The sequence below is a fragment of the Trifolium pratense genome, linkage group LG1 (genome assembly GCF_020283565.1).
Source record: "Trifolium pratense cultivar HEN17-A07 linkage group LG1, ARS_RC_1.1, whole genome shotgun sequence".
NCBI classification, from domain to species: domain Eukaryota; kingdom Viridiplantae; phylum Streptophyta; class Magnoliopsida; order Fabales; family Fabaceae; genus Trifolium; species Trifolium pratense.
This window is the reverse complement of record NC_060059.1, coordinates 1,787,160-1,813,112: the sequence shown is the minus strand read 5'-3', so window position 1 is coordinate 1,813,112 and position 25,953 is coordinate 1,787,160. Positions and strand designations below refer to the sequence as shown.

At 33.9% G+C, this 25,953-nt stretch overlaps 2 protein-coding genes across 3 annotated transcripts; one reads left to right on the top strand and one right to left on the bottom strand.

Moving 5' to 3' along the window:
* Positions 1-739: 739 nt before the first annotated feature.
* Positions 740-4,164, bottom strand: LOC123922489 (uncharacterized protein At4g15970-like). The gene is made up of 4 exons (XM_045975208.1): positions 3,712-4,164; positions 2,342-2,707; positions 1,136-1,617; positions 740-1,022 (listed from the first exon to the last, which is right to left on the bottom strand). The coding sequence occupies exons 1-4, from the start codon at positions 3,904-3,906 to the stop codon at positions 971-973; spliced, it is 1,095 nt and encodes a 364-aa protein (XP_045831164.1). The 5' UTR covers positions 3,907-4,164; the 3' UTR covers positions 740-970.
* Positions 4,165-10,197: 6,033 nt separating this feature from the next.
* On the top strand, positions 10,198-25,878 carry LOC123922197 (protein transport protein Sec24-like At4g32640). Of its 2 annotated transcripts, XM_045974951.1 has the most exons (25): positions 10,198-10,488; positions 10,606-11,546; positions 12,319-12,552; positions 12,850-12,924; positions 13,284-13,382; positions 13,885-13,996; positions 14,649-14,776; positions 15,679-15,798; positions 16,935-17,015; positions 17,903-17,980; positions 18,099-18,191; positions 18,751-18,805; positions 19,497-19,573; positions 19,887-19,958; positions 20,081-20,164; positions 20,944-21,063; positions 21,145-21,213; positions 22,104-22,181; positions 22,318-22,456; positions 22,679-22,843; positions 23,314-23,459; positions 23,789-23,968; positions 24,427-24,515; positions 24,632-24,663; positions 25,495-25,878. In XM_045974951.1, exons 2-25 carry the CDS (start codon positions 10,722-10,724, stop codon positions 25,602-25,604), a joined length of 3,261 nt encoding a protein of 1,086 aa, XP_045830907.1. In that variant the 5' UTR covers positions 10,198-10,488; positions 10,606-10,721; the 3' UTR covers positions 25,605-25,878. The 2 variants fall into 2 exon arrangements, with proteins under 2 accessions (XP_045830907.1, XP_045830901.1); XM_045974945.1 differs by having other exon boundaries at positions 10,264-10,488; positions 20,944-21,213.
* The last annotated feature ends 75 nt before the right edge of the window (positions 25,879-25,953 follow it).

The following is a 25,953-nucleotide window of genomic DNA, read 5'->3' as shown; positions in this document are numbered from 1 at the left end:
GCAGTTTTCACTATCAATACTTTTAAAATAGTTTTTCTTAAGAACTCCGGTTTCCCTTTGAAATTCAGACTTAAGTTTTAGATCTCACAAGAGGGAAATTGTTACTTTATGTTTTTCTATCCAATTGATCACTGCTAAGTGAATAATATGTCAAATCAAGTTAGGAGCAAATCACAAATTTAATTGTCAAGTGTGCACTTGTCACTTATTTTGTCTTTGAAATTAAGAAAATTTTAAAATGAGTCGTAAAGTTAAAAATCATGTATCACATTTGTATTTTGCATCCAAAGAAACTAGTGACTCTAAATTATATTCAATCTTACAAGTCATTTTTGTATTTTGTTAATGTCGAAGACCAAATTATTTGACCTTTAAATCTCGAAATGGCTGATTTACTCAATGTTAATGTTGCATATCGAGAGTGGGGACACTAACATGTCTGCATACCATCCCTCCAAGGAAGGGCGGGATTTAAAGTCTGATTCAGTTTGGCCAAAACCATAAACAAGTATAACTGTTAAATTAGCACTTGAGTTGCCAAGCAAAGATGAGCGGAAATGGTTCAAGGAGTAGCAAGGTGTTTGTCATCAGTATCACCTTCAATAATTCACTTCCACCTTGTTATCTTAAATTTCTATCCAGTTAGAGATTGATTGAGTTCCCTTGTTTCAGGTATTCTGTTACAGAAAGAGGAGGACAGGGTGGTTGTTGAGGATCAGAAAATAGTTAAATAAAAATACAACAGAATTGTGCAAAGCACAAAAAAATTAAATTAGGGAACACTTAAAATCAATGAATTGAACAGCATGTTACATCTTTCACATTGCCTAAGTGCACTTTAGTGCGGAAAGATTCTTCCTTCAGATGCTGGATTATAAAAATTAATTTCCTAATTCAATCTATATCGAACCTTTCATCCCTGAGCATCGTTGAACTTCCACATTTAAACGTGACACATGCAACCAAAACATTAATCATGAACACTTTGCTCTGGTGAACCATGTTGCCTGAGAGAATCAAGGCTGCGGAGAAATTTCGCCCCAGAGAGAAGACATCAAAACAATGAACAATAATAAAGAGTAGTTTAAGAATGGTAAATAAAAAACAAGGTTAAATTATGAATAGAAAGACAAACCTGCATTTTTGAGGAACCCTCCAGGAAACAACCGACAATTTCTTCAAACTTGGAGGCAATGATAAATAATGTTTCCAATCCTGAAGCATAATTTTAAGGTCGTGAAGCTTACTATCCATACCAAAGCAACAATTTGCATGCATCGTACAAACTTGGTTTAAATCCCTGCTTGGCTCACAAAGCCCGCCAAAATTAATTGTATCCAAAAATATTATCTTCAGTCCAATATCAGCAATGAAAGGGTGAACCTTGATAAAGTTAAGGACATCTTGATCATGGTATCCGGGATAGGTTTCTCGAGAAGAGTACCAGAATTTGTAAAACTCTATTGACCTATTATTGGACTTTACAAAGTTGAATCCTCCATTAGGCCTGTTCTGTACATCATCAAAGCTACCCGTGAAATGATCACACGCTATCTGGAAATCTGCATCAAGGTGAAACCGCGGAAATGGGTCCCTAAACCACATAATATCGGCATCCTGGAAGAGGAACATCATGTAAGTTTCTAAACAAGAGAGCTTAGAAATGTATACAGCTTCTAATAAGATCAATTGTAGGAAGATATGATAATAAGTTAACAGCGACAATAAAATGCATAGCCATAAACTTATCAGCAATATACAAAAGCGTTATTATTGTTACAACAGTTCAACTGCAACTCGCAAGTCAAAGTTTATGTTCAGCATACATTCAATTTTTACTGTGTCTCCACTATAATGTCTGGAAATGAGATGGAGAGGAAAATGGTTTGTTCAATTATCAATGATAACTAAGGAATGATGATTCCCCAGATAGGGTAAAAGAGCATCCACTTTATTCACAACTTCAGGTGTCAAATTTTACATTTTCATTATCAATCTTTTTAACAAAATGTGCCATGCTCCATAACTTAGCTAAAAGGATAAAATCAACAGTATGCACTTATATTGCTGTAACCAATATAATATTTACATATAAAATGCTGACAAATTATATCATATGTAGCATACAAAGTCAACTCATAACATAAGCAACTCACTCATTCGTTTAACAGACAAATTTCCCCCGCTAAGCATTATTTATCTAAGAAAACCCATCACAATAATAATAAACATTAAACTTATGAGAATTTATTTCGTAGCTGATAAAATTAAAACAAACTTTAGGCTTACATAGTTATGTCCTTGTGAGCTTGAAAAGATTAGTGATGAAAAGAAAAAATACCGTGAACACGAAATTGTATCCCAGCTCAAGAACAGAACGCAGGAAATCAATCCTTCTCCACATCATCATCAAGTAGCTAGGAGTCATAAAATATGCTTCTTCATGAAAGTCGGCTTCTTCACTAACAAGAGAAAAGCAATAGGTGTGTATAACCTGACAGCGTGCAAATGCCTTTTGATCCAATGCAATGATTACCAAATGGTTTAAAAGCCTACGGGTACGATCTCCTATTCTGAAGCTCTGAAGAAAAAGATCAATGACAGAATTTGGAGCAGCCCATGCTTCATTTAACGTGGTCAAGATAACAGTTCTGTCTTCCATGGCAGCCTCGTTCAAGATTTTTTCAAGTGGAAATTCATTGCTAGTCTGCATAAGAGTCAATTAAATTTACCTTTTTCATGGACAAATGCACAGATAAACCGCGACAGTAAAAAAAGTAATCCCTCCATCGGGGCAGCAGATCGGCATCAAGATACTCTCCTGGTAAAATGGTAATAATACTTTCATGCAGGTTATGTTTATGCTAATGCTTATCATGAAACTAAATAAAACAATAATAGATCAGAATTAAATGCATGGTTGAATTCACTTAATTCATAAGACCAAAGAATGAATTTTAAATATGAAATAACCACACCGCTGATAGCTAGCAGAAAAGATTCTGCATATTTTGTAATACTGAAATACAACTCATATCAACAGGCGAGAAATCACTACTGTTGGTTAGTGTAAATGTTACTACCTATCGATTGTTTTGGTTGATTATAATCAAAAAATCATCATCTCATCCTCAATTTTTCTCAGATAATGCTTGAGAGACATCTAATCTAACTGAAATCTAAATTTTATCGAATCTTAATATCTTATGACCTCAATCGCATACATGGAATCTATAAATGTAGCACTGACATGTCTGATTAAAGTCGTGTTTGGTGTCTGATATTGGTTACACTCAATTACTTATATCTTTTCAAATTACCAGCTTTGATTGTGTTGAAACTTAAAATATCAACTAAGGACGGTAAACAAATTTCGGTCCAAAATTAGTAGTATATCTCTTCAGAACACTTTTCAAAAGACAATGTCCAACAGAATATTCAAGTTTTCAAAAGAAATTAAAGCTTAAATTGCATTTAAGTCGATAAGATAACTCATAACAGTGAGCATTCCAAAAATGGAAAACACGTCATTCAAGGTACCACAACAACTACATTACATTCAAGTACGTATAAAAGCGAAAATCAAGTTTCAAATTACTTTCCAATCGATGCAACAATGCAGAAAGTAGACGAAATCACCGATGCAGAAAATGCTATAAATAGAAACGAAAAAAGACGCGAAACAGTGAGAAGAGAAGAAACGGAACTTACCGCAACAGGATCAGTAATCACCAGGGGAAAAAAGCTAGGAAAACGAGAAAGAGGATAAGCGGAAGAGAAATCAGAGAAGAATCTGTATGAATCAATGTCTCTGAAGAAGATTAAGCAAGAGAGAGAAACGGTTGCGAAGAATAGCGCCGTAGCAAGGGCGCACCGGAGATGAATGATTTTAGACTCCGGCAACATGTCGTTCGACGGAGTCACCGAAAGTAATACAGCGGCGGCGCGTGAGAGATCGTCGTCGTCGGTGGCGGTGCGGTCATGTTATTTATCAGTAACTAACTAACTACTAGTACTAGTGTTTGGGTATTGGAGTATTTAATAATGAATGAATATGATGCATGAAAAGAATGTGAATGAAAATGGAAGTGTGAATGTGAAGAAGAAGAAGAAGAAGAAGAGTGTTAAATTGGAAGAATCGAGATTCGTGGCAAATCCGTTACGAACGCGGAACGCATTCTTATTTATTTGCTTACTGGTAGTATGACTTATGAGTTATGAGTTATGAGCGAGTGATGTCATGTGATGTGAGAGAGTAGTGCTTTCAATTTTTGTTAGCATTTTTTAACCGTCTACACCGACGTGGAATTTCATTCATTTTTACGATATTTTTCATTTAATAGTACTGATAAATAATAATTAATCTCTCCTTCAAAAAAAAATTTAATTAATCTCTCATGGTCTGTCCACTTCTAAGATTCGGACGGAACTTTCAAAGTATCAAATCAAACACTCAACTTTTCTTTCATATGCTGTACTGTACAGACGTACAGTACTTATATACGGAAATATTAATTTATCGGATTTAATAGTAAAAATATATTTAAACATAGTAAATAATTTCAAAAAAAGTAAATGGAAATATTTTTATAAATTTGAACTTCAAAAAAGGGTCTTTTATAAATTTAAACATAGTAAATAAATTAAGTTGGTAATGTAAGTAATATCATGACATCATGTGGTTTGAACCTAACCCACGGAGCTTACTCTTCATTTTCTTTTTTTCACCCAGTTGTAAGATCCGTAAAAAAACAATTGATCCTAAATGTCACATATATAAGCTCACAAATATATAACCAAACGTATTACGTACTATTGTTTTTTGCCATGTATTTCATTTTAATTTTTATTATAATCTATATATGTTTGAAAAAGAAACTATATATTTAAATATGTTTTTAGTCTCATGTAAATTTATTCAATTTTAATATTTATTTTAACAAAAACTTTAATGAATTTGAATTACGCGCCTTAACTTTTAGGATTTTTTCATTTATTTTGATTTTCTTTGTGGTATTTAAATAATCTAATCTAATATGTGATATAATTAACAATGATAGGAATCTCTTGTGCTTGACAAACGAGGTAGTTCCTCTTGTCTTTGGTAAGATGCAATAGAAAACTATGTGCAGTTGTTGCTCAAGTGCTTCTATAATAAAGTTACAATACCGAAAACTAGGTGGGTTCGATGGAATGCTCATAGGGGTGTTGACATGATTTTGAATGTCGATGGGAGTAGTCTCGAAAATCATGGTATCTTGGGTTTCGGGGGCTTAATCTGAAACGGTGATGACGTGTGAAGTTGATGATTTGCTGGCAATATTGGTTTCTCTAAATCCTTCATGCATAACTCTTGGCAATCCACTATGACCTAGTCATGGCTTGGGATTTACGAATCACAAGGGTTGCGATGCTATTCAGCCTCTAAGACTGCAATCAAAATTATCTCACAACCTGTCAATGCTTGACACCATTATGCAGTCATCCTTCAAAACATCAATGAGCTTCTTATTAGAGATTGCAGGATTCACATTAATCATACTCTTCGGGAGGGAAATGTTTGCGACGACTTCCTTGTTGAGTTTAGAGATAAGGATCCCGAAGCTTATTCCCCTCTAGTTGATCATAAAATATATTTATGATTTTTTGTGTTAACCCCATCGTTCTTAGGGGAAAGGGGTATAGTAATCTAGAGTTCGGCCACTGGGTAAGTAAAGTATGACCAATAATTATTTTCGCCAGGAATTAAATTCGGGTTCTCCTGAACGATTCATTTTAGGAGGGTTCATTAACATTTTTTTTTTTTGGTTACCATGATATTGGTACGAAGTTTCCACCGCCGTAAGTGATGACTAATCTCCGTCAGGGAACATGTGGGGCACACAAGGTGGGTTCTCCCCTCCCAACCGAATTTTCTAGGTACACATGAGCCAGGAATCGAACCCCTGACCACATGCTTAAGGGGACCAAGACCCTTACCACTTGGACCAATTCATTGTTGGTGGGTTCATTAACAACTTATTGAATATATATGAGTTTTTTTTTTTTAATAAAAAAGGGTCAATATTTAGGTTATATAGTATACCAAGTCTATTAGACTATCAAATTATTCTATTTCAATAAATATAGAAGATAAAATATATGATAATAATTTTCACAGTAAATAAATAAATATACAAGATATGATAATAATTTGTTTTTATTTCTTTTTGACTGAAAATAATTTGTTTTTATTATTAAATTAAATATATTTTTTCATAAAGCATTAAATTTACATACTTCTAAAAAAAATATTTCCATAAAGAGATTTAATTACATTCACTCTTAAAAAAGTTTCACTCTATAAATTTATTTATCCATAAACTTTATATTAGTTATTATGGAACCTAATAGGACAATTTTTAACCTCAATTTTTAGAATAGGGATCTTTTGGATTTGACTTATGTTTCATCTTATAAAAATAGTTTATGCAAATAAATAAATTTTTATATTAACGTATAAGTTTTTGTTAATGATGGTGGCTCTACAAGCGCATAGAATCGCAACCAAGTAACAAATTAGTAAGTTATCGTTCTTCACGGGGATTGTGCCAAAGTTACCAATTTCGATTATGAATTTATGTGCTGAAAGTAAATTAAAGTAAAAGGCTTTACATTCGCTTTGTTTGATTGAAGGGGTTTTAAACAGCTTGAAATAAATGACAATTAAAGTAACGAGTAATGAAATATTTGAATTATCAAATGGGAACAATGGTTAAGGACTTTTGAATCTCTCCTTTATTCCTGCTTGGTAACTTGCGCTATATCCGCTTACTATCGAAGTATTATTTGGAGATTAATTTCTATTAAAGTAAGCCTAGTATAATTATCCTTACTTCTATTGTAATCTGTTTAGGCCGAACCAATTAAGCTAGGTTTAGCCTTCGTTATCTCGTGTCCTTACCTTTAACGGGTTCAGCCTTGAAGGGGCGTCCTTACCTTTAGAGATTCAAAATTTAACAAGTTCTCTAGCATACTTGGTTTCCTAATATCAGTACATAATTTAATCATGTGTAATTATTAGTCTCAAACCTAACCGCAAATACTGAATTTAATGGTCTCATATTGACAGATTATAATATCTCTTTGATTCAGTAGTCTTGGATGTGTCACGGTATCCACTTTGACCCTAATTACTAACAAATATGCGGCCTTTCATATATGTTAGTGTATAAAATGATAAATAGAGATAGTAACAGATAATAAATGAATAACGATTGTAAATAGTCTTGAAAAATAACCAAATTACATGTGTCAAGCAGTACTAGGGGAGTTCATCTACTTGACCTAACCCTTTAGCTACTAAACCATAACAAAACAACAAGGAAAAGAAAGCATAAAGATTACCCCTATGCCTCTGGAGCACCTTAGCCTTTCTAGTCTCCTTCTTAGAGTTCTCCTAACTTTCTTGAATATTGAATAGTTCTCAATGTTTTTTGGAATGAATAATTGTGAAGGAGGAGGACTCTATTTGTAGTTTTTCAGCTGAGTTTTGAGATTTTCTACGCGTCCATCGCACTCATCGTGGCCACGATGACGTGTAATTTTGTCTCATCGTGGTCACGATGGATTGTATCGTGGTACGATAGAAGATATTCTCCAGATTTTCTGTTTTTCTTCATCCGCCTTTATCGTGTCACGATGATAAGTCATCGTGGTACGATGAAAAAGATTTATTGCATATTTTCTTCAATTTAAACCGCTTTCTCATCGTGCCACGCTTGATCTCATCGTAGGTACGATGACTTGCGCTGTTTATTACGTTTTTGTCCTTTTTTATGCTTTTTTCACTTTTCTTGTTTCTAAGCCAAATACCTTCACTTTTTCCGGATATTTGCTTACTTTTGGGCTTCAATTGCTATTAAAACAACCTTAAATTACCACTAAAATATCATATAATTAACTGTCATCAGTTAACAAAAATGTGTTTTTATAAGCTATTTTTTCATAAATTACCTTAAAAATATTATAATAATACATAAATTTTTATTTATTTACATAAGTTAAAAAATTCAGTCTTTCAAATAGACAACTCATTCGTAGAAAACGTAATACTTAAGTGGCAAGGATAAAAAAATAAGTATAAAATAAAATGATTTTTAATTCGAAACTTATATTATGACACTAATTTCCTCCTTGTCATTTGGAAAAAAAAAACCTCCTGTAGAGGTAACCCAAAATATAGGCCAACACGAGCCAATTAATTTTTTTTATAAGATGAGCCAAAACATATGAATCTTAAAATATTGAGTAAAAAAATAAAAGAATCTTAAAATATTGAGTAAAAAAATAAAAGAATCTTATAAATAAAATAGTATATAAAAAAGAAAAAAACTTATATGCATTTCTTTAGACGCAGTTTTTTCTGTTTCTCTTACAAAAAAGTAGTTATTTATATTTTTTAATTAAAAAAAGAAAAAGAAAATTGTTTTTAAATAAAAATGACTTCCCCATATATGTAACACAGTAAGAATTGTGTATATGGAACTGTACATAAGTTTGGTCTATAAAAAATAAGTGTCATGTTAAACAGTGCACCCGGTGCATTTGTTAAGCATACAAAAAATAGAAATAAAACATAAAGTTAATGTTGATAAAAATAACCTTTTACACTTTCAATGCATTAAATGCACTAATTTTAAGACAAAATTTTCATTTTGAAATGCACTATTTAATATTTTCCAAAAAATAAATAAATAAATAACCAAAAAGATATGATGAATTTTGGATCTAGAGCAGACATTTAGAGGTGGGAACAGGCCAGGCCGGCCTACATGGCCTTAAGGCCTAGCCTACATAGGCTCAGGCCAGGCCAGCCTATTTCTTTAAATAGAGCAGGCCAATGCTTTTTTATAAGCCTATTTAGCTAAAAAGGCCAGGCCGCAGGCCATTAAAAAAGCCTTTGAGGCCTACTAGGCCGGCCTATTTAAGTTAACATGAATAATATTTTTATTACGATTATTATTTATATATTAAAATTTAGGGAAGCCCTAATATGGACCTCAAAAATAAGGTCCACTGGTGGACCTATGCAAATTACCTATTACAGCCGGTTACTTACCGTCATTTTTTAATTTTTTTTAGAATGTTTTCATATACAAACTACTCTACTCTCAAATGCCTTTACTCTTCTTACACTTTTTCTCTTCAATTACCATGCCAAAGGCCTTCTCCGACACGACGGCTCCTTGTTAAATAGTGTTCAATGCTTAGGCTTATATTGCTGCATAATGTTAATTTTATTGTAAAAAAAAAAAAGTTAATTTTAGATTCAGCCCAAAAGAAAAATGTCAGACACAGTAATATGCAAGTTTTTTTTCCTCATCCTCTCCAATCAACTTCTTCATCATCTTTATCCTCATCCCCCAATTTCATTTCCCCTTCAATTGAATTTTAGAGAGAAACAATTTTCTTGTGCAATTAGACACAAACTATTAACCATCATAGAGCAAGAAAAAATGAAAATTGAGATGCTACAAACCAGGGCGGAAATTGGTTGTGAACACGGCAGAGAGAGGAAAACGAGGGTGGCGGTAGAAACCAAATTTGGGAGGTTTGCCGGTCAGGTGTTTGACGCCAAACCATCGTGTTCCTATTTCCACAAACAAAAGGGAGAAGATAGAAAACTTATTGTGTTTGAAATTTTGTATTACCGAAAATACTCCTCAGTACTTAGTTGAAGGTAACCTGTTGTAGTGGGTCATTTGAACAGGTCCATCGGTGGACCTTTATTTTTGAGGTTCATATTAAGGGCTCCCTAAAATTTATACTTTGATTAAATTATAAATCTATTAACTTTTTAAGTAATTTAAGTTTATTAATCTACATTAGTTTTTAACATATATAAATGTATTATTATAAACTAGAATTGAAATATGATGACATATATAGTCAAATTCTCTAAAATATCAAATGAAACATTATTTTATTAGTTCATAAGTATATTTCAAAATAAATATAATTATTTATTTAAATATGTTCATATGAAATAGGCTTTTAAACAGGCTAACAGGCCACATCAGACTTTCAAAAGGCCAGGCTCAGGCCTAGAATTTAAGCCTATGATAGGCCACAGGCCAGGCTCAGACCTTCGATTTTTTGACAGGCCAGGCTCAGGCTTGGCAAAGCCTAGCTCGGCCTAGCCTATTCCCACCTCTACAGACATTGGTCGATAATCGGTAATTGACGTCATATAAAGAACGCGAAGCAAACGGCCCTTAAGAAAGTTAGTGAAGAGAAAGAGAGAGAGAGAGAGAGAGAGAGAGAGAGAGAGAGAGAGAATGAAAATTGGGCGCTGATATAATTAAAGAGTAATAACGTAATCAACATTTATTTATTTACCACTACTCTCTAAAACCCCTCAATCTCACATTCCCGATCTCACATTCTTCTCCTCTCAATTTCCCAGCAGATTCTCCAACAACGAACGAACGATCTCATTCATTTCAGGTTTTTCTATTTCCCTTTTTCTTCTTCTTTGATCACGATTTATTCATTCAATTTCCTCGATCCTTTTCAATTTTTCTTCAATTATTTCAATGATCTTTGATTTCATGTTTCTTGTAGATTTGGATCGTGTTTATTTAAGCATCAGTTTCATAATCTGTTGAATTCAAGCTCAACGACGATAATTAGAGGTTTGGTTTGGATTTGATTTTTTTAATAATCAAGTGTGATTAATTATGGCTGCTCCTGTGCCTCCAGGGGCACCTAGACCCGGCGGAAGTAACCCACCTCCCCCTAATTATGTCCCTAATTTTAGGGGTTCTTCTGATGGATTAGCTGATAATATGCAAAATTTGAATCTCAATCGACCACCTATGACCTCTAATCCTGTTGCTAGACCTCCACCTTTCGGCCAACCACCGCCTTTTGCTTCATCTGGTCCTTCCCCGCCAGGGATCCCGGCTTCCTCCCCGCCTTTTTCACGACCTGGTCCACCTCCAGGGACACTGGTGAGGCCTACTGGACCTCCAAATGTTGTTTCCCTTGGAAGGCCTACTGGACCACCTCCTGGTCAACAGCCTACACCATTTGGGGCAGGACCACCTCCTGGTCAACCTTCACCATTTGGGTCAAGACCACCTCCTAGTTCTTTTTCATCTCCAATGGGTAATGTTGCACCACCGGTTTCTGGTGTTCCTCCGCCTGGTGGTTCTCCACCTGGTCGTCCACTTGGGCCTCCTTCACAAAATTTTGGTGGTCGTCCTAGCCCGAGTCCTTTCACTTCACCGCCAATGAGTGCTCCCCCTGGCATGCCTCCTACCAGTGCACCCAGTAACTTGATGAATAACGGGCCGCCTGCATTTTCTGCTGGGGGTATGCCAGGCCCTCAACGCTTTCCGGTTGGCAGTGCGCAACAACCACCGGTTGGACCTCCAACAATGAGAGCTCCTCCTGCTCCGGCTGGTCAGCCTCAGTCTCCTTATAACATGGCACCTCCAGGAATGATGCAGCCTCCAAGTTCACCTTTTGCAGCACCTTCTTGGCAGACACAATCCCAACAGGTATCTATTATGTATTTGAACTTATTGCTTTTGGATGTCTATTTTATCTTAGTTTTCTTAACAACATTTTGTTGAAAAAATATAACCTACTCTTTTACCGCTATGTATGAACCGCCATGTACGAGGAATAGACTTTTTCAAGTATGCTTGAATTTTTATTTTTTTTTGCTGATGCATTATCTTAGCTCCACTAGAGGTATGTTTGGTTAGACGAATGAAAGGTAGAGCTGTATTTTTGGCTCCTATGCGAAAAGCAGAAGATTAGTTTATACATTTATTATAAACAAGGGTGCCCGATGTGTATGCATGAGTGTTACTTAGTTAGGTTGTAGTCTTGTAGGTACAAAAGCAATGATGTTGCCTGTTAATTGAATAATTGATTGGAAGAGGCTACGCACATAATATGGTATATTGCCCTTGTTGCTTTGTGATATGTAGCTTTTCAATTTATGCTTCAGACTGGGGGTTTGGTATAAAGTTGTCTGTAAAATGTAAGCTTTGACTTGGAAAAAATGAGAAGACATGCTTCAACTGTTATCTAAATTTTCAAAACTCCTATGTTCTCTGTCTATTATGTAACATGCGTGAGAGACACTAAGCATATCATTATGTAATTAACTAAATAATACATAGTGTTTGAGAATTAGTGTGCTATTATCATGTGTATATTTAGACAAATAAGTGGGCATTTGGCAATGGTAAAAATCTTAAATGCATAGCTGTGGGCATAATGTTGTTTAAGTGTTATCTAATACTTATCATAATTCTGTAGGGTGTTCCACCTCCTTCAGTTCCTGGTTCTGCACAGCCTCCCAGGATGTTTGGCATGCCACCACCACTGCCAAATCAATCTATGACTACAACTATATCACCTGCAGTTGGTCAAACTGGAGCCCCCATGGCAGGGCCTTCCAAAATTGACCCCAATCAAATTCCAAGGCCCACACCAGGGTCTTCAGTGATCTTGCATGAAACTCGTCAAGGCAACCAGGCAACCATCCCTCCGGTATTCATCTGAAAATTCTGGATAAATGACTTTCTCTTTTTAAATATAAAACAGAGAGAGAGAGAGGGATTTATGTTAAAATTGAGGCCTGCTAAGTGTATTTGCATGTTCTTAGTCTTTGGTAGTATTATTAGTTATAAGTTTCATTTTTTTTTCAATTATTATCCTTTTCCTTTTACAGTATTTTTATTTCAAAAGCTTTTTTAATCTGAATTTTCATTTCATAGCCGGTGCCGTGTCTTATGTTTTCTGTAAAGTCATATATACCACCACTGCTTATGATTTTTTTTTGTCCAGCCTGCTACAAGTGATTTCATTGTAAGAGATACAGGCAACTGCAGTCCACGTTACATGAAGTGCACAATCAATCAGGTCATGTTTAATATCTATATATTTTTAGCTATGAATAAGTTCATGGAAATTGCCAAGATTTCTTGTCTGTCTCACTTGTTTGTAGCGTTTATGTTGTGGTTTCTTAACGGCTGTTTGTGTGTGCGTTTGTGTGTGTGTGTGTGTGTTTGATGACCTCATATTCAGCGGGATTAAAGGGCTTTAATTTTTTGATGTATTTTTTTTTTGTTCTTTCTAAAGATTAAATTCTTTTGTTCAAATTGATTTTTTGTGTTACAGTAATTTCTGAGTTTGGTTATTTCAATTTTGAATTGTTGAGATTCTATCATTTTATATTGATTTTCTTTCATTTGCTTTGTTCTTTTTGTTTAATGAAACAGGTCCCTTTCACTGCTGATCTTTTGACAACGTCGGGAATGCAGTTGGCTATGTTAGTCCAACCTTTGGCACTTCCACACCCATCTGAGGAGCCCATTCAAGTACAATGATTATTCCTTTGAAGTTTCTGCATGTGTCTTTTTTCCTTTAAAAAATTTAATTGAAGTGTTAGTTGTAGATCTAAATGAAAAATTGGGATTTTTCTATCGTTTGCAAATGTTTGATGGCATGCTAGCTATTTTCAGCATTACTGCTTGGGGAAAACATCTATGCCATTTTAAGGACTCATGAAGTGACAGTCTTTGGGATTATTTGTTCATATTGTAACTTGCTACGTCTTTCTTATACTTGCTCGTATTTCCTTAGAGAATGTTCAAAGTGTTTCTCTTCTTTCAAGTTTTTTCAATCTTTTATGCCTGAACTAATAAGATCAGTGGTTGGTGTTGAACCCATAAAAACTGCATTCTAATCATATTTTGTATAGCTGTAGTGGCAAATATAATTATAGGATAAAGTTTGTGAATTTCATGCTCTGCTATTTCTAACATGTTTCTTTAATCAATATTTGGTGTAATAATTTCTAATTATCTAATATTGATATAGGTTGTTGATTTTGGAGAGAGCGGTCCTGTGCGTTGCTCACGTTGCAAGGCTTATGTAAATCCCTTTATGAAATTTATTGATCAGGGAAGACGCTTCATCTGCAATTTGTGTGGTTAGTATTATTACAATTGCTCATCCTACTATTGTTTGTGGGTATATAATATGCTATGTTTGGAGATGAATTTTTACCGTACATTTCCCTAGAATGAAGAGAGAAGAAATATAAAACTTTATTTTGTCATTTACTGGCAAAGTCAATCAATGGTTGGTTGAGGATCATAAATAATATTACAAGTTTATGCATATGTTGCACTACTTGTTTTCGTTTTGATAAAAGAAATTCATCTAGACAGAGAAGGAAGTACAAGAAATTGGAGGATAAGGGGTCCTCTTTAGCATGAAAAGGAAAATAAAGCATCAAAGAAAAATAGAAAACCTCATCGGATAGATAGGTCTGACTGGAAGAATGTACATATTTCATTGCAGAGACAGCCCTAATCAGTATCAGCGCTTGATAATCAGAGGGCACGAATAATACCATAGAATCCCCCCTGCCCCTTCTCTGAGGCTATATTAGGCTGTGCAAAAAAATGAGAAAGGGGTTAGAAAGAGTGTGACAAAAGATAAAGAGATGATAAACTGAGTGGATTTGATGTGTTGTTTGATATGAGAGAGAAATAGAAGAGAATGAGATTATTCAATATTTTTCCTTTTGTGACACGGCCAGCCAACCATTTAATTGTGACTCTACATTTATATTACAGGATTTAGTGATGAAACTCCACGGGACTACCACTGCAATTTGGGTCCAGATGGTCGACGTAGAGATGCTGACGAAAAGCCTGAGCTATCTAGAGGAACGGTTGAGTTTGTTGCTACTAAAGAATTCATGGTTAGTAGGATTCATGTTTAGTTTATCACCTGTAAATATTCAGGGCAACGTGAAGATGGATATTTGTGTGTATATGTCTGTTGTTGAGATGTTCATCATCAGGAGAATATATATGCATTTAAATAATTTGAATGTGCGATATTTGTTTAATTTGAGATGATATCTGGTCTGCGAAGGTTCAAACCAAGATTCTTTTGACCTTAAACAATAAAATTTTAACATAATACATATTTTTTCATTGCCATAAGTATCTGTTTGATGAATCAGCGATCTTCATGAACCGGCTGTTGAATGTCAATCCTTCTCTGAAAAATCCAAGTTGAAGGAAAATAAACTAAACTTCCTTTAAATTGGGTGCATAAGTGTAAATAAGTGAAATTTAAATGTATGATATGTTAAATGTTAAATTAAGTATAGCAATTATGAACGTTGATATTAGGATTTAGGACCATTAGATGATCTCATTACATGAAGGATTAATGCAATACTGCATTGTAGGACAAACAATTTAAGAGGTTAATGGCAATGGGTCCTTCTTTATGAATAGGATAATCCAATGGTCTTACTCTTTACTAATGTATTTTCCATTGCTTGAAAACAGATCAGTATTCTTCTAGGAAACTAAATAGGAATAGACCCAATATAATTTAAATAGATAAAGTTAGGTACTTTGGTACTACGTTTTTTTTTTGTTAAGCAAATTAGGTGCATAAGTGTAAATAAGTGAAATACAAATTAGTTATATGATGGCCGAAATTTATGTTATGGCTCTAAGATGATATGCAAAGTTAGCACCTTATGCTTTGGTTTGGAATATACATTGTTTTTTTTTCTCTCATTCTTGTTTTGCTCATCCTTAAGTGTCCTGTGATGACTGTTGTCCAATTCACTATTATGTGTAGGTCCGTGAGCCAATGCCCGCCGTGTACTTCTTTCTCATTGATGTATCAATGAATGCAGTTCAAACTGGTGCAACAGCTGCAGCTTGCAGTGCCATAAGTCAAGTTATCACAGACCTTCCTGTGAGTTTTAATCATAAACAACTTACCAACCATTTATACATACTACTATTTGTGAAGTGTAACATTTTGCAAATTTTCTTTTGTTTGATTGGTTTGATTTGAACTCATTCATTCGTTATAATCCATTTAGACTGTTGCTTTGATATCATAAGACAAACCATTAAGATTGTTCCTCCTCTATGGTCCTGCTTCCAAAACAAAAGTGAAGTAAAATTAATGGATTGTTTAAATTGAATGGGGTGATATGAAAAATCAGTTTCCCACTAAGTTATAATAGTATAACTATCATTGCAGTAATTTATTCATGTATTGTCTAATTATGTGGGTTCTTTGGTCATTTGGTCTAATATTACGTTGATTTTTGAGGCACATCTTTGATGAAGATCTCACAACACACTATCAATGCTAAGCTCGTATGACCATTTTCAAATCTGTTTATGATTCTAGTTAGATAACCTCCAGAGAGAACATTTGACACAGGAATTACAATTATTTTCTTGCTTCCATTACACGGGATGAGGATTCTTATATTTGGTTATTAGTATGACATGAGAATGGTGTAATTCCTGGCAACCAGGATTGAGTTAACTTCGTTTTATCCTTATTTATTTTTATTATATAGTTATGATTTCAGTCATCATGCGGTTAACATACTCCTCAATGATATAGATTATATATGTTTAAATTAAATTCTTATTAGGGTCAAATTGAATGAAATAGTGGGGCGGCTAAAAACGAGAGAAGTGTGTCCGTATACATGCCTGTGCATGTATCTGTTTTATTGTTTCTCAGATAATGTGTGAGACGATATTAGGGCTGTTGCTATGTAGCATATTATATGATTTTCTGCAATTACTCAGTGGATAAAAACAGCAACGACTTATATGAACAACCAATTGCCCCAAAGGAAAACCAAGTTACCAACTATGGCATACTTTGGGTTTATCTTTGTTGTTTTTTCATTCCTTTTGACAAACCTCTATTTTTTTTTTGTGGTTAGTCATCTGACTTAATTTCTTCTAGGACTCTTTTTATATTGATTTAAAATATGGGTGGTGCAACCAGAGATTCTGGCAAATATCTTATTTTGTTAGACATTCACTTCATAACTTCAATTTTCTGTCTTATTGCTACAGGAAGGTCCTGGTACACAGGTGGGAATTGCAACTTTTGACTCAACAATTCATTTCTACAACTTGAAACGTGCGTTGCAGCAGGTAGCACATAAATACCCAATTAAACATACTGAACTTACCGAGTTTTTGTTTAGGAAGATCTACCTTCAAACTCATGTTTTCATTTTGTTGAAATTAATTAGAAATTTTGAATATATATAGTTCCTATTTTACGAACATATAAGAAGCATTCCACAGTCGTAGGTACTCAATTCAATTGGATTGAACTGCTTGAGCAGGAGCTTTTGACTCGTCGTCTGCTAATAGCCTATGCAGCTGGCCCCAACGATTGTTGGACCGGCGACCCGGACGAGCGGCTCTTATGGGCAGTGGACAAAAACTTGTACCGTTTATGTTTGTGAATTTGAGGTGGAAAACTATTAGTTACAAAACCCGGATGTTGCTTTAGGCATTAATTTCAATGTTTCTACTTGTTGAGGGTGAATGAGATTTGGGATTTATATACTATATTTAATATGTAATTGGTGTCTAGGAAACTGAGTGGTCATATTGCTGATTGCAGTTGTTTGAATCTGTTTTCTCTCTCTCTCAGAATGGTGGAAACAGTGATTTTCTATTATTATATGTTTGCATCAATTTTTTTAACTTGGGACTGAATTGTGAAATTTAAAACATAAAAAATATTCCTTTGCAACTTGTTAGATACAGTGCCAATTAACTAACTTAATTTAGAGGGGTGGGATGGGTAGCTCAACTGGTTAAGCTAGTTGAGCTAAGCAGTTGAGCTAAGGGTTAAGGAGTTGGAGGTCCAGGATTCAAGTCCTGGCAAAGGAGAAAAACTAACATAACATATACTAACAATTTGCTTATAAAAAAAAAAACTAACTTAATTTAGATAGCTAGCTCTTGCAGTTTTAGCCTTTTAGGTAAATGAGCCTCTGGCTAATTTTGAAATTTAAATTTTGTAGCCGTTGATGCTCATTGTTCCTGATGTCCAAGATGTTTATACTCCTTTGCAAACTGATGTAATTGTTCTACTATCTGAGGTTAGTTTCAAATATTTTCCTGCTTGCAGAAGGTTACTTGATAAATCGATTACTTTGTTTTATTTCCTTATGTTTGGTCTAACCATATTGTTAATTGGTTTGCTTCTTTTATGGTTAGTGCCGTCAACATTTAGAAGTACTTCTCGAAAGCATTCCTACTATGTTCCAAAGTAATAGAACTGCTGAATCGGCCTTTGGTGCCGCAATCAAGGTATTGCATTTTTTCTTTAATGTTGTAATTGTCTGACTTTGCATTGATTTTTATGTTGTTTGCTGAGATGATTATAGAGATGGAATCACCATATTTTCTTCAATGTTCATATGATTTTTTGCTATAACTTGACTCTCTAAATTCTTCATCTTGTTAGCCTCCTTTCTGCTTTTCTGAGGTTTATTTGCATCCCACCCCCAACATTTTCCTTTTTATATGTAGAGTGTCTTTATGAGAGATTCCTATCAGGCTATTATTGGCACATGTTATTATATACTGTCTTGTAACCGAGGTTGACAAATTAACACACATTCCTCTATCCAAAAACAATATCTGCATACAGAAAATATTGAAGGTCATGCTAACGTGTGACCAAAGGGCACTAGTTAAGGAAGCCAAAAATAGAAGTTTTGTATCGAAAACAGTTTTTATACTTCTAAAAACTTGAATACACAATTCGAACACAAAATTTTTATATTTGTTTCGTTAACCAATGCCCTAAGGGTACTCATTAGCATTTTCAAATATTAATGCACATACCTTTGTTTTCTTATTTTAGGCGGCTTTCCTTGCAATGAAAGACACGGGAGGAAAGCTGTTGGTTTTCCAGTCAGGTGTGGTTCTCAACTACTATATTTCTTAGTTAATTGTTATTTATATTACATAAATGTAACCATTAGCATCCCAACTGGGCTATCATGAATAGATCATAAAAAAGCATGTTATAAACATGCATGCATCTGCACATTTGTTATTTGACCAATTCTTTTCTGGATTTATTTTACTTGAGTGAAAGCGAGTATCTAATCTAAGTATAATGACAGTTAGTACTTGGTAGTATTCAGGAAGTCACAAATTTCTTCTATAGTGCAATACCACAATTTATGAATAAATAAACTAAAAATACATTTTCTTGATAAAAAATGAGTAATATTCATTGTTGATACGAGACAAAAGAAGTATACAGTAAACATTCTTGACTTTATCCAAAAGCTTTTGTTGTCTTAAAAGCTCATTCTCATCTTTCAAAACTAATAGATCCTGCCAACAATTGTTCATGCAATTAATTTTTTTAACAAACAAAATTACTATTATAGTTCCGTTGGCATTATTTGTGTTTGGGCTTGGTGGTTTGTTTTATGTTTGGTCTAGTCTTTCCTTTAATTCTTGTTCAGTTTCTTGTAATCATTTTACTTTTATCTTTGCTAATTTCTTCTCTTTTTTTCCATACAATTTTATTTGTTTTATTTTTTGGCTCATGGATTAGTATATTTAGCGTTCCTCATTTTTTTTGGTTGTCTTCAGTCTTGCCATCTATTGGCATTGGTGCCCTTTCTACACGTGAAGCAGAAGGTAGAACAAACATCTCTGCAGGGGAAAAGGTATTCATCTCAAGCTGTTTGTTTGCATTGTTGGAGTCTTTTCTTTTCTTATCAGTTGAGCTTGTAACATGGTGACATGGGATTAGTGCATATATTTGTAGATCCCTTAATAGATTTAATATTAGACATTTGAATTACACTAGAGAAAATTCAAAAATATCCATCTGCAAATTACATAAAATTATACATGATTCAACTGATACTTTGCATTGTTTTATCTGTTCTACCTCCTAAATAGTCCAGTGCAGATACTGATTTGTTGAGCAGACGGTTTTTGCATATTGCTCAATGAAATTTTGTTATTGAATTTCAGGAAGCACATAAATTACTTCAACCGGCAGATAAAACATTGAAGGAACTAGCAGTTGAACTTGCTGAGTACCAGGTCTAACCTTAGTTCTTGCATTGCTTTTTTGTCCAATTGAAGTTATGAGTTGTTTTTTCTTGTGACCTTGATGAGCACCCTGTTGTGGATGGGTTGAGTATAATAATTTTGTAATACTGCAGGTTTGTGTCGATGTATTTGTGACTACTCAGAGTTATGTCGACATTGCTTCCATATCGACCATCCCACGAACTACGGGTGGACAGGTATACCTCAATGCTCAAGTCTATTGTTTAAGTAAACAGTAGAATTTTTGGCTTTCATTGCATTTTATGCTAGAAGGGTGAGATCTGATTACTGTTTTATTTTTAGTGTTTATAAGATTTTTACAGTAATGATGAAAAAAAACCAATGTTATTTTCTTATCATTTCCACTTATGCAAATTGATCTTTCTGAAAATGCTGGATATGCTTTCAACCACAAGCTAGAAAGTTATAATATAAAGAAAACAGAGGAAAGAGAAATGTTAGCAATACACTCTTCATCGTCCAGTGAAATTCATATTGGTTTGCTCAAACAGGGAGTGGGTCTCACCAAATAAACAAGGGCCTAGAAGATTTGGTTGGACCGATGTGTGTTTCACGCCCAGTGATAGTTTGTTAGAAAAATTGTTTTGCTAGTATTCTTCTTGCAAAAGAGTGACGTAATTTGATAGCATATCATAAATTCACAATGACTGGCAGTTATTGTATATGAAGAAATAGGCAACAAAGGTTTTGGAAAAGTATCATCCTTTTTAGACTACTATGATTTTGCATTTGTCAAAACTTGATCCAGAACGGAATACATGTGATTATTTTATTAAAGTAAAAATATTTATTTAAGAATTTTAAAAATGTCTTATCTCTCAGATTTATGAGATATTACATCTGTACTATTTTTCTCGTATAAAGCATTTTACATAAAAATAGCTAAATGCTATGCAAATGAATATATTTTATGCATACATTGGAATTTAAATGTTAAACTTCTCATCTTGTCCAGGTTTATTATTATTACCCATTCTCAGCTCTTTCTGATCCTGCAAAGCTTTACAACGATCTTAGATGGAATGTCACTAGGCCACAAGGTTTTGAGGCTGTAATGCGTGTGAGGTGCAGTCAGGTAGTCTGCTTGATTCACTTTCTTTCAATACCTTTTCATGCAACATATCATCTCTACAATTTTCATTTTATCTTTTGCCAGGGCATCCAAGTACAGGAATATTATGGCAACTTTTGTAAACGCATCCCAACAGATGTTGACTTACCTGGGGTCAGTATTATTTTCTAGATGCTGGATATAGTTATATTCATATTCGTGTGTGCATATTAGACCTTAAACATATGTTTATCTGGGTGAATATAAGCATAGTGATGATTGGATGATTTTGAGAGTCTAGATTGTAAAACAAAAATTAATTTATGCTACACCATATTTGAGATAAATTAAAAGTGTTATTTACTTAGATCATTGGCAATAAAAAATATCCAGTTAATCTCTCTCTCAAATGTCACTCTCTTGCATATTAACAGTTTTTTTTTTTTTTTTTGGTACAACATATTAACAGTTTTTTACCTCACTCCCTCCCTTACACATACAATTCTCAAATGTCATCATCATCAATAAAAAATATACAGTTAATCTGTCTCTCTTCACTCACTCCCTTACACATACAATTCTCTACCCTTTAAATTTTTCTACTGCCATTGTTCACCGGTGTTAGCTTCTTCCATTGTTACCTCCCTAAGAAACTGCACCATACATTCCCAGATTCTTCGTTATTCCTAATGATTACATATATCACCCATTTTCTCTGTTATAACTTGCAAGGTTGTACAAAATCAAGGGAAAATTAAGGGAGTTAAATTGAAGGTTTCCACTAAATGAATTTGAAGGATTCCTAATTACTATTTATTATTTCATTCCATCAATTTCTCTCTCTGCAATAAATCAATGTTGCATTGAACTTTGCAAATGATAACTTTTTCTAAAAAAATGATTGTTAAGAAGGGACCGAGGGGGTACTTATTGTGGTACCATGCCTTTATTATGTCGACCAAAATAACACTTACTTTCTTAAAACATACTCATTGATCAATTCCTTAAAACACGCCATGGTATGTTCAACCTGTGGGCTAATTTTAAATTTTATTTTTTTGCAGATTGACTGTGACAAAACTTTCATGGTTACTTTGAAACATGATGATAAGTTGCAGGATGGATCAGAATGTGCTTTTCAGGTATAAGAGAAGTTTGCTATCTACTTTATCCCAAGTAGTTTGTTATCTTCAGATTACCTGATGTTACACTTGGAAACTTTTTAGTCACTTCGTGTATCATTTTGTTCTTAATTTTATGTTCTTTTTCATTATTTAGTGTGCTCTTCTATACACAACTGTGTATGGCCAGAGAAGAATACGCGTCATAACCTTATCTCTTCCTGTCACGAGTATGCTGAGTAATCTGTTCCGCGCGGCTGACTTGGATACTCAGTTTTGCTGTTTCTTGAAGCAAGGTATCCCGTTTACCATCAATGTGCATCACCATTGTGATTATTCTATTTTTATTTGTTGTTGCTTGCGACCATATATTGATTGTTAGAAACTCTATATCAAATTTTGTTCTCTGTATATATTGTACCTGTCGTTTCTGTGGTGTTGTCATCCTGTTCGTATTCTATGGCATAGGTTTGTATAATTTTGGATAAAAGAATTTTAACACCTTTTTTTGCTTGTAGCTGCTAGTGAGATTCCTTCAAAGCCACTTCCTCTTGTCCGGGAACAAGTGACAACCCTTTGCATCAATGCACTATTTGCATATCGTAAATTTTGTGCTACGGTATCCTCATCTGGACAACTTATTCTTCCGGAGGCCCTAAAGCTTTTGCCCCTGTACACACTTGGTATGTGGTGATTTCTAATGTATTTTTGACGAACAATGCTGTAGAAATTAAGATTTTATTTCTTATAGTTTATTTACCTGTTACATTCTACCTTGCATTCAAACAGATTGCCTTTAATCAATTTATTTGTTTGTTTCTACTTCATCACTTCTGCATTTATATGCTAGTAACATGTGATCGAAATCCACCTTTGAGTTACTTTCCTGCATTTATTGGTTAGACTAGGGATTATTTTTTAAAATGTTCGTTGACTTTGCATTAGTTCCTTATTCTTGTCCTTCTGTTTTAAAGCAAGTTCTTGTTTTAGCTGTGATTACTGATTTGAGGATGACCGTCAAAGCTGATATACATTTTCTTATTTTGTTAATGGTCAATCCATATTGTTGAAATTCAGAATGTTTGGGGATATGGACTCCTTCAGAAGGCCAGTTATAAGTGGGTGCTAATTTTACTTTTCATTTCTTTTTCAGCATTAACTAAGAGTACAGGGTTGAGAACAGATGGGAAGATAGATGAACGGTCATTTTGGATAAATTATGTGTCCTCTCTCTCTGCTCCATTGGCGATACCGCTTGTGTATCCTAGGATGTTGGCTATCCATGATCTCGACTCAAAGGTGTATATTAATTAATATGTGTGTGATATTCCATAATATTTATTAATTGCAATTTAACAAGTGCTTATTCAGATATAAGAACTTGATGATGTATCATATTTTGAAGATGATGAGTTGTTATTTTTATACATGTGTCTAGTACATGTTATTTTATTACTTAAACATTTGTCAGCAATAAGCTATGCAGTGGAAATTTTAAATGGTTGATTTTTTATTTTATTTTTTTGTGACAAGATCACACATTTTACACTAGTGTCTATTAGTCTATTAAAACTGATCTCATATTTGTAATACTTCTTGAGACAATAATTTCATTTTGTAAATTGCAGGAAGATGAAGAATCTGTTATTCCTTCCTTCCTACCTCTTTCTAGTGAACATATTAGTGATGATGGAGTATATCTTCTTGAGAATGGTCATGATTGTTTAATATATGTTGGAGACTCTGTGAATGCAGATATTGTACGGAAACTGTTTGGTGTTTCTACAGTTGATGAAATTCCAACTCTGGTAATTTCTATGTTAATTTCTCTCACTTTCTCCAAGCCCCTGTTGCCTTGCCATTGTCTTAAGATGCAAAATCTGTCAAACTTCACTATTAGCCGTGGTTATTTTCAAGGGAATTTCCACCATCCTCAAATCATAAGCCTGGTGTTTTTTATTACTTCATCAACTTGTTCTAGTACTATGTTGTTCAGAACTGGCAATACAAAGTTGACAATTATGGCTGGGTTTTGAATTAGCTTTTAACTCATCAGAACTTTTCTCAATTTTAATCAAGTCATGGTTCTCTACTTACGAAGAAGTCTTCATAAGCTTATAAGTGTTAAAATGTTAAATAAAAGACCTTTCGAAACAATTGAGTCGTGGAAGCTAATTTTGACTTATAGTTATTTCAAGATTCTTTTAATATTATTTTTTATAAGTACTTTCCATAAAGCTTATCTAAAGTGACTCTTTTTTATCAGTTTGTATTGCAACAATATGACAATTCGCTGTCAAAGAAGTTAAATGAAGTGGTGAATGAGATTCGGCGGCAAAGATTTTGCTACCTCCGGTAAGCTAATTGTTTTGACAATTAAAACATATCCTGAACCCTGTTGACTAATCTTTCGTGTCATTTGCTGATTAAAAAAAGTGTAATTTTTTTTTTTTTTTAATTATATCTGGCAGGTTTAAGCTCTGCAGGAAAGGTGATCAATCAGGTCAGTACATTAGAATGTTTGATTAAACTCCATTGCTTAGTACAGGGTGGATTTTTCATCATTAGCATCAACATATTAAAATTAATTTAAAAAATGAAACCGCATGAAATCATTACCATCCTATTGGCTAAGTTTTATGTCTTAACCCACTTTTTGAAATAGATTAATATTTTTATTTTTAGGCTTTATGTTTTCATGAAAAGCATAATACTTGATACTTAGCTAGTGTTTGGCATGTGGCTTTCTTTTCTGTTCTCTTTGATTTCACTGTCAGATGAAACCAAAATGTATCACTTTTCTTACTATCTCTCCTAATTCTTCTTAATATGCATCAAACATACAATATTTATTTATTTTTACAATTATATATTTTGGATACCGGTTCAAGAACAATATGGTCAATCATGTTTGGACTTAATTAACGATTTGTCTCCTTAATTTTCATGCCTGGAATTTTTGTTTTTAAGATAGGGAGGTGACATTATTATTTATTTAGGGAGAGGGAGAGACACTAGGCTATACATTATTCAGTTAGGATTCGAACTCGGTCTCTTTGATTTACAAAGCTAGGAAGTCACTACTATATGTATGCACGTGTGGGATCTATATGGAATATTTTGTGCCATGTTGTGTTCTCTATTATGTTTATCAAAATTAGTTTCATATTTCAGAATCAACTACCCCATACTGTGATTCTTGCATGTTGGTTAATTTGCTAGACCTGTTTAGAATATGAAGATTTTTTATTGATGAAAGAAAACTGTGGATAATTGTTATGTCTACCATGTTCTGTTCTTTTCAACTTAACCTATCTTACTTGCCATCCATCAGGAATGTTATTCTTCTCGTATATGATAGAAGACAAGACCGCAGGTGGCTTCTCCTATGTAGAGTTTCTTATACATGTTCATAGGCAAATCCAGAATAAAATGGCATCGTAATGAGTAAATATGCCAGCTTCATTTTTGCAAACTTTTGGACCTAAATGATAGAGTAAACCCCAAGCCCCCAATGATGGGGGTGAGAGATTCTGCATATTAATGCGCATTCTTAGTTTGCTTGCGTTTGTCAGGAAAATCAGACAACACAAGATTTTGTTATTTTGTTAAATTAATGTACATGTATAAGTTAATTGTTGTTGGTGATAGTTGGATCTTTTTTCTTTTGGGGTTGACAAATCAAATTTTATGAGCAATTGTGTTTTTATGCGGAATATTATGATAATGTGTGCCATTTTGTTTTTACTTTTTAGTCAGATATTATTGATTGACATGTATGATGAAATTTTTT